The 13,280-nt window shown below is 42.8% G+C and overlaps 1 protein-coding gene across 4 annotated transcripts in view; it reads right to left on the reverse strand.

Moving 5' to 3' along the window:
* Positions 1–13,280, reverse strand: part of PRKAR1B (protein kinase cAMP-dependent type I regulatory subunit beta) — a 428,398-nt gene that overhangs the window by 55,380 nt on the left and 359,738 nt on the right. For all 4 annotated transcript variants that reach the window (XM_063934515.1, XM_063934516.1, XM_063934517.1 and 1 more), the window contains one exon: positions 11,359–11,480. In XM_063934515.1, the coding sequence (XP_063790585.1) occupies positions 11,359–11,480 (122 nt within the window). The remainder of the gene's footprint in view (positions 1–11,358; positions 11,481–13,280) is intronic.

Here is a 13,280-nt window from a genome sequence, read left to right on the forward strand (position 1 = left end):
CCAGAACCCCCCACCTCTTCCGAAAAAAACTCCCCATAACAATATATCATTGCCCGGAGAAAATAATCAGGAACAGTTAGTAATATGACACTGACAACCAATATGTCAACATACACTTAGGTTGACATAGATAAAATGTTGACATATTAACAAAGAATGTCTCCATTTAACATGTTAACACCAGAATGTCGACATATGCTTTTTAGGGTTAGGCTCAGGTTCATTTCTAGGATTAGGCTAGGAATAGGCCAAAAAAAACATATGCCGACATACTGCTGTCAACATGTTAAATATCTATATTCTAAATGCATCAACATTTTAAGCAAGTTGACATACTGTAAATGAATGTTGACATGTTGGCTGTCGACCTAACATTCATGTTGACATTCAGAACATGTTGACATTCTGGTGCCGACATTCTGAAGGTCGACTGGTCATACCAAACCCCAGCATAGATTGCAAGATAGAAGATAAGTTGCTCAAATACTGCAATGTGCAATGAGTCACTCTTGCTAAGGCCCTCATTCCGAGTTGTTCGCTCGCTAGCTGCTTTTAGCAGCTGTGCAAACGCTAAGCCGCCGCCCTCTGGGAGTGTATCTTAGCTTAGCAGAAGTGCGAACGAAAGGATCGCACAGCGGCTACAAAAAAAGATTGTGCAGTTTCTGAGCAGCTCGAGACCTACTCCTAGCTTGCGATCACTTCAGACTGTTTAGTTCCTGTTTTGACATCACGAACACGCCCTGCGTTCGGCCAGCCACGCCTGCGTTTGTATCTGACACGCCTGCGTTTTTCCACACAATCCCCGAAAACGGTCAGTTACCTCACAGAAACACCCACTTCCTGTCAATCACTCTGCGGCCCACAGTGCGACTGAAAAGCGTCGCTAGACCTTGTGTGAAACTATATTGGCTGTTGTGAAAGTACGTCGCGCGTGCGCATTGCGCCCCATACGCATAAGTGCCGTTTTTTTTGCCTGATCGGTGCACTGCGAACGAAAGCAGCTAGCGATCAACTCGGAATGAGGGCCTAAATTCGCAATGTGTGCCACATTCTGAATCAGAAGAAGAGTGCCCATCTGACTAGTCAAGGACTCAGCCTTATAGTGGACTAAAGCAATTAAAGCTTTGTGACCAATGATGTGAATAATTGATGACAGGTGAGTAAAAAAAATAAAAAAAAAAAATATATATATATATATATACAGTATATATATAGGAATGCCGTTATTGGAGGATCTATTTTGGTTGAAGACTGTTAACGTACAACTTGGGATCCTTCATAAAGAAGAAGGGGTGTATTTGCTAAACTGCGGATTTAGGAGTGGAGATGTTTCCCATTGCAACAAATTATCTAGAACAGGCCTGGCCAACCTGCGGCTCTCCAGCTGTTGTGAAACTACAAATCCCAGCATGCCCTGCCATAGTTTTGCTATTAGGAAATGCAAAAATTGTGGTAGGGCATGCTGGGATGTGTAGTTTTACAACAGCTAGAGAGCCACAGGTTGTCCAGGCCTGATCTAGAAGATGCTAGATAAATGTTCATTTGACATCGTGAAATGCTGGGTATCTACCTTTGTTATGCTTTGCCATGTATTTACTGCAGCGGGCTTCATGGGTCTTTCTGCCTTTAGAATTGTCTTCAGCAAGAGAGGTGCATGCTCAGTTGGGTTGAGATCGTGTGACTCCCCCATTGCAGAAAATTCTACTTCTTTGCCTTAAAAAACTCCTGGGTTGATCACTGTACATCTGTATTGAGAAGTGCTGCCCAAAGAACTTTGCTGAATGTGGCTGAATTTAAGCAGATAGTATATACACTTCAGAATTTACCTGGCTGCTTCTGTCACATCACCAGTAACCACTAGTGGACCAGTGCTATAGGAAGCCATGCAGGAACATGCCATCGCACTGCCTCCACTCTGTTCTACAGATTATGTAGTATGTTTTAGACCAGGGGTGGGGAACCTGCGTCCCTCCAGCTGTTGTTAAACTACACATCCCAGCATGCCCTGCAACAGTTTTAGCATGGCCAAATAGCAAAACTGTAGCAGGGCATGCTGGTAGGTGTAGTTCAACAGCAGCTGGAAGGCCAAAGGTTCCCCACCCCTGTTTTAGACCATGAGCCATTCCAAGCCTTCTCCAATACTTTTTTCTTCCTGTCACTCTGGTATAGATTGATCCTGGCTTCATCTGTCCTGTTCCAGAACTGTACTGGCATTTTAGAATAATTTTTTTTTTTGTTAAAGTCTAATGTGGCCTTTCTATACTTGACGCTTATGAATGGTTTGCACTTGGTGAATTCTCTGTATTTGCTTCTCTTTATGGTAGACTTGAATAATGATATGCCTACCTCCTCGAGAGTGTCCTTCACCTCGCTGGATACTGGGAAGGGTTTTTTCTTTGCCATGGAAAGGATCCTGTGTTCATCCGGGTGTAGTATGGTATGCCGGCAGACGGGATCCCGACGGCCAGCATACCGGCGTAGGGATCCCAACCGCCGGCATACCGGCAGCTGGGCAAGCGCAAATGAGCCCCTTGGGGGCTTGCTGCGCTCGCCACGCTGCGGGCACGGTGGCGCGCTATCACGCTATTTATTCTCCCTCCAGGTGGGTCATGGACCCCCAAGAGGGAGAATAGTTGTCGGGATTCCGGCGCCGGTATATTGAGCGCCGGGATTCCAACATCCGGCATACTGAATACCACCCGTACATCCACCACTGTTGTCTTCAATTGATGTGCAGGCCTTATGTGATGCTGAGCTCACCAGTGCGTTCTTTTTCTTCTCAGAATGTACCAAACTGTTGATCTGGCCACTCCTAAGGTTCCTGCTAGCTCTCTGATGGATTTTGTTTTTGCAGCCTAAGGACAGTCTGTTTCACTTGCATTGGGAGCTCCTTTGATCACATGTTCACAGCAACAGCTTTCACTCTTTGGGGGCAAGGAATCCAAAGATGCAGGCATGATGTGCACTGTATCCATCTCTGAATGAGGCCCATAATGCCTACAGCCACAGTGTATTACATGGTTGGCTCCCTTTTTGTAAGAGATGTGCGTAAATCCTCAAGTGTTTTTTTTAATTTCTTTTAAAATTGATAAAAAACATCTAAAATCATGTAATTTAGACCTGTCACTTAGAGCCTTTACAGTATTATTAATATCTGGCCTGATTTATTAACATACGCTATGGCGACTGCACCCTGCGATTGTACACATTGAGGATGGGCACCATGGCAAGATCCGCTGCTGCTGTGGTGCCCCCCGCTGCCCATCTAGTTTCCCTTCCTGGAGAGGACCTTAACTGTAATGATGTGCGGTGCGCGTTGACGTCATCGCGCACCGCACAGCAAAGGTCCTCTCCACGAAGGGAACTAGACGCTTAGCGCATCCTACTACAGTACAGGGGGCGTAACTGACCACGCCCCCTGTATGAAGCTACGCCCCACTAATGCCGCCCGGGGCGCAAGAAGCCCCGGAACCGGCCCTGAGCCTAATGGGTCACTTCACTAGGGTTCCACATAGAGACGGGATGAACACCTACAGGTAACAACCCAGCTAGGCAGCTGCAGACAACGGAAGGGCGTGAAGGAGAGACACAATCATGTTCAGAGATCTGTCAAGGTGTAGTATAGGTACGTCTGGGACGTCAGTGTCTGTCACAGAGAAACAGGGATGGTGGTAGACAGGAGAGGTCGGTAAAAGATCAGATGGGCAATAGATCAGCAGGCACAGGCATAGTCAGTAATGAGTAGACAAACAGACAGCAGGTCACTGAACAGAATATTTGTTGCTCAGGTACTATAATGTGCATTGGTAAGTCTATTTAAATGTAAGTGGGCCAGACAGGAATATTTGGCCACGTGTCTATGGGGCTAATTCAGACCTGATCGCTCCTCTGCGAATTTGCAGGTTTGCAATCAGATAGTCGGCGCCCAAACAGAGTGAAAAACCGCCTCGTGCAAGTCTGCGTACGCCATTCGAAAAGCTTTGCAAATGCCAGTCAGCTACAAATCTGTTCGCAACTCACTCACCATCGAATGATTTTTACCAGTCTGTGTGTAGCCTAGGACTTACTCCTACAGTGCGAAAGAATCAGGCTGATTGGGCCGGAGCTGACGTCACACACCCTCCCTGAAAACGCTTGGGAACGCCTGCATTTTTCCAGGCACTCCCAGAAAACAGCCAGTTACCAGTCCCAAACGCCCGCTCCCTGACGCCTAGCGATCAAAAAAGATGCAGGATTTTTTCGCAGTTTGGCCTTACGCCTGCGCATTATGATCCGTATGCATGTGCAGTTGTTCGATAATCGGCCGCTGTGCGATTTTGCACATCACCGATCAGGTCTGAATTAGGCCCTATGTACAGAAGAGTGCATCATTGAGATCCAGAGAGAAGTAATGCAACTAAGTGTGGCATGCTACACTGTGAATACGCAAGGTAAGCCTCTCACATCCTATTAGTATAAAAAGAGAGGACAAGAAGAAATTAATTTCCGAAGAAAAAACACTTTTGAGCTGAGTATTACTGGATTGTGATGTACAGTCTGCAATATTTACCACATACTAAAACATTCTAGAACTCTCAAAATATCTATATAGCTCTTCTTTAAATAAATAATCTGTACATAAAAGAAATACTCCAAGTTGCATGTGACTGATGTGCCTGCCAACTCTGCACACAAAGGTAAGCTGAAAGACTTCGAAGCTCATCTCTGTCATTGTCAATCTAACTTCCCATGATTCCCTGCATGTGACTGGCACTCCAAATGTTTAATCTTCCTTCACACACAGGATTCCACCGACGATGAACCTTGGAGACTCCCATTTCTTTTAATACAGAAGTCTGCAAGCGATTATCTTATGAAAGACTCATGATATAAGAATGCTCTTGTATCAACATTTTTCCCCCAAGCTCCAACATGTTTCCTATTACAAACGCAACTGTGATGAGATCACTTTTTGCAGGTACTCAGGTCATTTTCTTGATCAAAATCTGCTTCGGCCTACCATGGTCATTGAGATCACCGCCCAGCAGAGGACGTACAAATGTTCACAGATTTCTTTCCCCTTCTTTAACGCAAGGCGCCTCATCAAGAGATAAAGCAGCGTGGAAAACTGGCAACACACACAAATAGTTACCAACCATTTCTTTTTTCTTTTAATGGAACAGCTGTTGTAATTTGGAGTGAAGCCACATCAGTGTTTTCCCTGCCAGCCAGTGTTGCTCCTATATCCATGGAAATGGGGTGGGTCGCAAAAAGCCTCTGTAGTGGGCGAGAGCACAGTTCCCCTAAAACATAGAGTTGGTTGCCAAATCACATCATAATCATTCATACTGTGTGCCATATTATTCGGGAGACTCCCCCATGATAATTTAATACTTGGACAGGATGGAGAATAAAGTGGTACCTGAGTGTATGCAGTTGTCAGTAACTTGTATATTTGCTGGTGTGTGCAATTGCAATGACTAGCTAGGGCCCCAGAGTGGGACTGTGATATATATCTCATCTACAATGTACTTAAGAAACAAAGAAGGTGCTTACATTTTCCTAAATATGGATGAACAAGATGAACCCAGGTGGTCATTCCGAGTTGATCGCTCGTTATTTTTTTTTCGCAACGGAGTGATTAGTCGCTAATGCGCATGCGCAATGTCCGCAGTGCGACTGCGCCAACTAAATTTGCTATTAAGTTAGGTATTTTACTCACGGCATTACGAGGTTTTTTCTTCGTTCTGGTGATCGTAGTGTGATTGACAGGAAGTGGGTGTTTCTGGGCGGAAACTGTCCGTTTTATGGGTGTGTGCGAAAAAACGCTGCCGTTTCTGGGAAAAACGCGGGAGTGGCTGGAGAAACGGGGGAGTGTCTGGGCGAACGCTGGGTGTGTTTGTGACGTCAAACCAGGAACGAAACTGACTGAACTGATCGCAGATGCCGAGTAAGTCTCGAGCTACTCAGAAACTGCTAAGAACTGTCTATTCGCAATTCTGCTAATCTATCGTTCGCAATTCTACTATGCTAAGATTCACTCCCAGTAGGCGGCGGCTTAGCGTGTGCAAAGCTGCTAAAAGCAGCTTGCGAGCGAATAACTCGGAATGAGGGCCCCAGATTCTTAGAGCCTATAAAAATGCTATCAAGTAAACACACCCAGGTTTGTCAGCTAAGATAGGGGTCATTGCGACTATTGATATCCCTACTGCCCATCTGGAGGACTGGAGCCCTATACACTACGAGGCTGATTCCGGGTTGTGGGCAAAATGGGTGTAAAAGAGCAGAGAAACAGCGTATTTCTACCCTTCTGCAGATCTGTGCAACTCTAAACACATGCATGCCTCCATGTCGGCAGCATATGCCGGTTTATTACAGGCCATCATCATCTTCATGTAACCGCAACTGAAGTGCAAAAGATCAGCCTCCGAACAGATGTAAAACGCTGACGCGTATCTGCCTAGTTCATACTGTCTTGTATTGTCAGTGTATATGTTTGTCTTGTATACCGGTATTAGGATTTTATTTATATATATACTTAAATTCATCATTTTATACAATTCTTTAAGTTCTATAACTATTTACAATAAATTCATTTATTTATTTACAAAGATACGTATGCCTAGACTTTGTATATAGTGAGCGCGGGGGATCCTTCTTTTTCTCCAGTGTCTATATATAGGGGAAGTGGAAAACCCCTATTTTCTCCCAGCTGCTACTTTAAAACAAAGAGGTATTAGCGCAGTCCCCTACCCCAAGTACCTCCGAACAGATGTGTAATTGAGTTTCTGCAGGACTGCCACAATTGCCAGAACATTGGTGTCAGCCTATTATATACCGCCTCTTTCCTCCTCTGCATAGTCAGACGTAAGTGTCAGATGTGTACATGTCTACAGCTGCACTTACTGAGCATGGCCAGGGGAAAGTCACAGATATGCTGCACAACTGGCATAGCACTGGCTCTGCACCAGCCCCTGTGTATGTAGCCCCTATCTTACTTAACAAGCTACTTTTATATTATATTTTTGAGGCAAACAGTAAATATAAGTGTGTTAATAACAAAAAGTGCACCTCAGACGACGGCAGAACCCCATAGTTTATTGGCTGAAGAAAGGTAATGTTTTAATATATGTAGACTCCCATTGCTCTACACCATAGACTGTATCATGTAATAGTAATCTGGAATCCACGTACGTGCAAATGTGACAATTAAACTTGAAACTCTGGTGTTTTGTCGCTTGTCTGACAGTAACATTGACATCACTGGTTTATATAAGAGTTTCACGATGCAGTATAAGATCTGTATGACCCTTTCCCTGTCCATGGTTCTGACATGGATGTTTCCTATTTACTTCATAATAAGAACAGCTACCACACGCACAGGTCATAGGGTTCATGTACAGTTGGACGTATGATGTTTTATTAAAACACACATTTCCATACTAAGTGTAAACATATGTCGGTATGGAGATTATAATACTTCTTACACCTTATATTTATGACTCCTTACAACGGAAGCGGTGGATTGGGGGAGGGGGGTCACAGGCCAGGGAGGCTGTGTCTATGTAATACATATGGATGCAGCCGCTCAAACACCTATCAGCAGCCATGGGTGCACTATCCTTTTGCAGATGGACATCCGAGTTTACCATTTTTTTGGGAGTCCAAGAGATTTTGTGCCATTGTTTAGTGACCTCAAAGATGGTGGTTACAACACAATGTACTGTATATCTGACAATCAGGAAAGGCCAAAATAAATGCTGACACTCTTCACTTGACTAGCACATACCGTAATTCAATATTTAATACTCCATTTTTGGGGTCTTTAAGCCTGATTCAGACTATTGCATGTGCAGCCGCGCAAGGTGAGTGTAAAAATATCCTAATGTCTCAGATGCTGTCTTGTGCATGGGGACGCATCTCGGACCTCTCACATCCGCCACTTAACGGATAACAGTCTGTGCTGTCTCATACTGAGCACCTAAGACGCCTGGCCCTCTGCTGCCGAGAACGAATTTGCAGTGGCTGACTTAGGCACACCCAGAAAACAGTCCCGTCTGTGTTTTTCTAGCCACTCCACGTTAACTCCACCAAGCACTGACTACCTGTCACTCCCTTTGGCAGTAAATCCTATCGCACACACCATTGCTGTATGTGCGCAGTACGGCTTTGGTGCATACGCAGTAGCAAAGAAAATGCTCCACTGCGTCTGACATCCAAATTGCAGGCACCTCTGAATCAGGCCCCCCTATCAGACGCAATATATTCTATGAAAAACATCCCTGTTAGGGTCAAAGAGCCAAGTCAAACGAATTCTTGGACACCAATCTAAAAAGATTGCTGTGCTGCACCAAGTGGAGCCATCATGTCCTTGCAGAATTGCAATTTGTTAGATAGGAGGATTTGGGACAATGCACCTCTGAAGAGTATTCCTGTTCTATGGATAATTTTACTTTTTGGTAAAGACTCCTGTATATTGGTACAAAACCAAGGTACAAGTCGTCATTAACGGTGAAAAAGCCTGTGAAGCTGGTATTGTACCAAGCTGTAAGGAGTCTCCCCGCTCTACTGTTCTGATTAAGACCAGGTGATCACTATGCCATGTTCTGATCATGGCATAGTGAAGGACCCATTTGGGCTTTTCGTTCTAGAACATCTGTTCCAAAAATTATCATGCATTTATACTTGTATTTCCCCTGGGATGTAGTTATGTGACCGTCGGTCTGGAGACCACCGGTCAAAATAGCTACCCCGACATCCCACATCCTCACAATCCCGACGGTCAGCATGCTGACCAAGAGGGATTATTCCCCTTGTTATTCTTTTAGATCTTTGCTGTTCCATCAAGTTGGGAACTAATCATTTTACTCAACACAAAAAGTTCATAGGACACATATTCCTTTGTTGGTTGTGACAAGATAATTACTTACGTGTTCTATGCTTGTTCCTTTAACTTACACATCAATCAAAACAGAAAACAACTTTTGAGACTTCCTCTGGTGGACATTGTCTATCAACACTGAACCTACATGAATTATATGATATATCCTACATAGGATAATGCCAGTCAAACATTAAACAAAACAAAGATTTGCAGTTTCTAGTATGTCGGTAAATGCCAATCACGGGTTTCTTGCATTCAGAGAAGAATATAGATACCTGTCCTTCTGTGACAATCCCACCTAATTTTTGTTCTTCCCATACTGAGATAAGGTTTCCTAATCCAAATCAATCAACAGTAAGTAAATCTTTTCTTGAATAATACAATACTGAAGATTTTCGTGTTTTGCAGCTAATTTACGTTCAAATCTGCAAATCTAGGTTTATGATCAGTATTTAGGCTTGGATTTAGATTTTGCTTGTAGTAGGCGAGGTCTATGTACAGTTATGTCACAGTGGTGGCAATAACGTTATTTTTGCTCCCAGGATGGCTAGGAACACTTTGGGCCAAATGTAATAGAGTTAGAATTTCAAAAAGTGAGAGATTTGGTTAGGTTTTGCAGGTTTTTTTTTAAGTGGCAATCATTTACACAGCAAGATCAACCTGGTTTTGCAGTGTAAATGATTGGCACTTTAAAAAAACCTGAAAAACCTTACCAAATATCTCACTTTCTGAAACTCTCACTCTATTACATTTGGCCCTATGACTGACTGACCAGTTACTTGACTAAGGAAGCTTCTCTCTATCAAATGAGATTCTACAAATTAAGTTTGTGAACCCGTCTAGTTGCAGTATATCATTAGGAAGGAAAAAAAAAATGTTCTATTCCTGGAATTTATGAATGAGATAGGCACTGATAGACACCATATGGGGCGAGATGCATCAATCCTTGGAAAGAGATAAAATGGAGAGAGATAAAGTACCAACCAATCAGCTTCTGTCATTTTACAGGCTGTGTTTAAAAAAGTACAGTTAGGAGCTGATTGGTTGGTACTTTATCTCTCTCTAATTTATCTCTCTTCAAACTTTGATAAATCCCCCACAATAAACTGATAAACTAATGCACTTCTGTGAACTAATTAATGAAAAGTTTTTTTCTATGGTAACAAATAGTGAAAACTATTCTGCAGTGGGCGAGTGTTGGTATGAAATGGCAGGTGGGCCAGATAGGGCAATTGCCCAGGGACACCAAAACTTTTGTACCGAAGTGTAGCATTAAGAAAAAAAGAACACAGGTTTGGATCGGCGAAATGCACTTTTGTGATCTCATCATTGGACAGCTATATAATCATGGCCCCAAATAGCAACATGACTGAATCTTCAACTACCAATCCCACCGTGACCTTTATGAGTACTCTATGTCATTAGTCTGTATTGTTTAATATAATGTTCTTTGTGTGATCTTAGGCTAAAGTTAATTGAGAATGTTACGCACAGTGTTTAAAGTACTTTATAATGAAGGGATCCCAAATATAAGTCTGATCTCTCTTTCTGACTCAGAATAAATGGTAAGGAAAGAACAGTGAAGTTCCATAGACACAAAACTATACAGTCACTAGTTCCATAAGTCAATGTTCAGTTAAACATTTCTCTATAAATAGCAAAAACTAGCAATTTTGTGTGAGAGAGAAGCCAAAAACAATAAAGTTAGGATCAGAGCTGCACATTGGTACTTCTGCTAACCATTACGGGGTCTCCTAGATGCCAACTGGATATGCTGTAAACTAGTTTTTCATTTTACATTGCTAAAGTTATCACCTCTCACTGAGCTGACATCACTTAGGAATAATGACGGTTGGTAGCACTGAATAACATAACATGACTCCATGGAGTACTAGACCAAACCAGCTGCTAGAATTTACAGTCAGGGCGTCATTTAAACTTAGCAGTACATCTACAGTAGCTAAAGAGTGCAAATGTTCCCCTGGACAAACCTTGCTATCATGAAATGTTTTGTTTGCATGCAGAGAACATATTGGCTGCTTTTACATGTAGCATACATATATTGTGTACTAAGACAGTGGTTCCCAAACTTTTTTGAATCATTGCGCCCTAGAGTATTAGAATTTTTTTTCATGGCACCCCTAGGCCATAAGTTTCTTATTGAGGAATTTAGAAAAAAAGATTAAATTAAGTAAATTATGTTTATATGTCATCCGTAGGTTCAATTATGTGGTGAGGGCAAGATTTTCTTCTGTTTGCCCACATTTTTTATGATTAGCAGCCACAAGCACTAGCTTTGCCTATTACATTGACAATAAATAGTTTGAATTGGTCCTGGACAGCCAACTTAAGGCACACCTGGCACACAGTTTGAGAACCACTGCGCTAATGTGTAGAACTGTAGCTGGATTCCTCCTAACTCTAAGTAAAACCCTCATTTTACTTGTGAGGAGCAATGAGACACATAGAGCAAAAATAGGGTTATGTGCACTTACCTCTGTAATGATGAAGAAGTCATCACCAGGATCTCCTTGAACCACAATTTTTTCTCCATCTTCAAATTGAACAGGTTCTAGCGCGTCTGCGACTGTCAGACGCTCCCACTTATCCAGTGATTCTGAATGGGAACAGTCATATAGTGACAATGGATAGTATATGATTACATGGCACAAAATAATCTCTATTCTTTCCAGGAACTTTGTGGATGATTGGATGCATCTAGACATGCACTTTCTGGACGTTTTCAGGTTAGCTGGCTGCCTGCATCTGCACACTACAGATGTGTCCTCATTCACTATTTCTGCAGTCATTCTAAAAAGCGTCTCTGCGCGCCAGGTCCTGTGAGGCTCTGCTAGCGCTGGATGTCTTTTTACCCAAAATGCATCTTAGTCACTACGCAATGTGACTAGGACGCACCACAGGACTGTGCTGATTACTTTGATATGTTACACTTGTATATCTGTGTGCAACTGAGTCTGAATCTGTACACTACTGTACGTGCTATGATGCAGCACCCGTGGCTTTTTTCACCGCAAAGCTATACAGCTAAGTCACACACAATATACAAGTGCCTCATATCAAATTAACCAGCAGTCTTACTGGTGCATTCTAATCACATCGTATTGCGATTATGTCGCACTTTAGGGCAAAAAAGATGCCCAAGCTATTAGTGTTGCGTGGGACCTGGCGGCTCAGTCATTGCATGTCTCTAGCGCATGATAGTGTATTAAGGCTAAGTGTATGAGGACATATCTGTACAAAGATGTACCTGGCGGCAGGGAAGCAAGCAGAGTATACTACCCTGCTGCTCCAATAATGCTCAACCTGCTTCCCAGCCACCTGGAGCATTACTCTGACAGAGGGATCCGATCGGATCCCTCCCAGAGCCCCCTGCGGCTAGAATGTCACTCTACGCATGCGCAGACAGACTTCCGGGTAATAAACCCAGAAGTCCAGTGGCCGGCGCTAATTGTAAAGGACAGCTCTTATCAGAAGAGCTGTCCTTTGCAGTACTAGTCGAAAATGTTAGTGCATATGTGATTAGTATGAAAGCGATGTCATTGCAATGTGTGGCGGGATGTACTGGCGAGAGTTGGTGCATCCAACTAATGGAGATTAGGGAGACGGGGCAGAGGACTCTGTAATATAAAGCCACCAGGGATCTGGGGTCTTATGTTATATTATTAAAGAGACTGGGGGAAGGGGTCTATGCTAAAAGAAAAGTCTAGATTCACTACTGCTTGTTACACTAAAATCCCCGTAATGATATGTTTAAGGAAACTGTTAATCATATCTTCAATAAAAATAAAGAAATGACAGCTAATATGGGACATTAGTTGTTCTGATAAAAGTGTACCTATAGTTTCTTAAAGTACTTTTTTACTATTTTATTTAGGGTGGAGGGTGGATTGTAGTAGGAATGCATATATGTTTTATAAAACCTATTGCACAATAACAGGACACTGTCATGTCTGATCCATGCTTTGTGTATTGATGCATCCAGGCATGTTGTGTTTATAACAGAACATCTTCCAAGAACAATGCTTAATAGTGGTATTTGACACAAACTTTTCTTGGGAAATTGTAGACATAGGAGACATTTTCCAACAGAATACCAGTCCCTGGCACAGCTCTTGGATCTGAAGCTTCGTGCTGGAAGATAGTCTATTAAAGTTGCCATGCTTAATAAGATTACAGAAGGAGTTTCCCTTTTCGCTAATACAGCTGTTTGATAGGGAAAGTTACTGTACATGCAAATTATCGCCTTTTACTTGTTTTGCAAATGAAAACATATTTAAAGGGATACATTGAGCTTGAGAAAGTCCAAAAATATTGGCAACACAGTAGCACAGTGGTTCACATTGCTACCTCACAGCACCCTGTTGGTGTGGAGCTTATATGTCCTCCTTGTGTTTGC

The sequence above is a fragment of the Pseudophryne corroboree genome, chromosome 7 (genome assembly GCF_028390025.1).
Source record: "Pseudophryne corroboree isolate aPseCor3 chromosome 7, aPseCor3.hap2, whole genome shotgun sequence".
In the NCBI taxonomy this organism is placed as follows: domain Eukaryota; kingdom Metazoa; phylum Chordata; class Amphibia; order Anura; family Myobatrachidae; genus Pseudophryne; species Pseudophryne corroboree.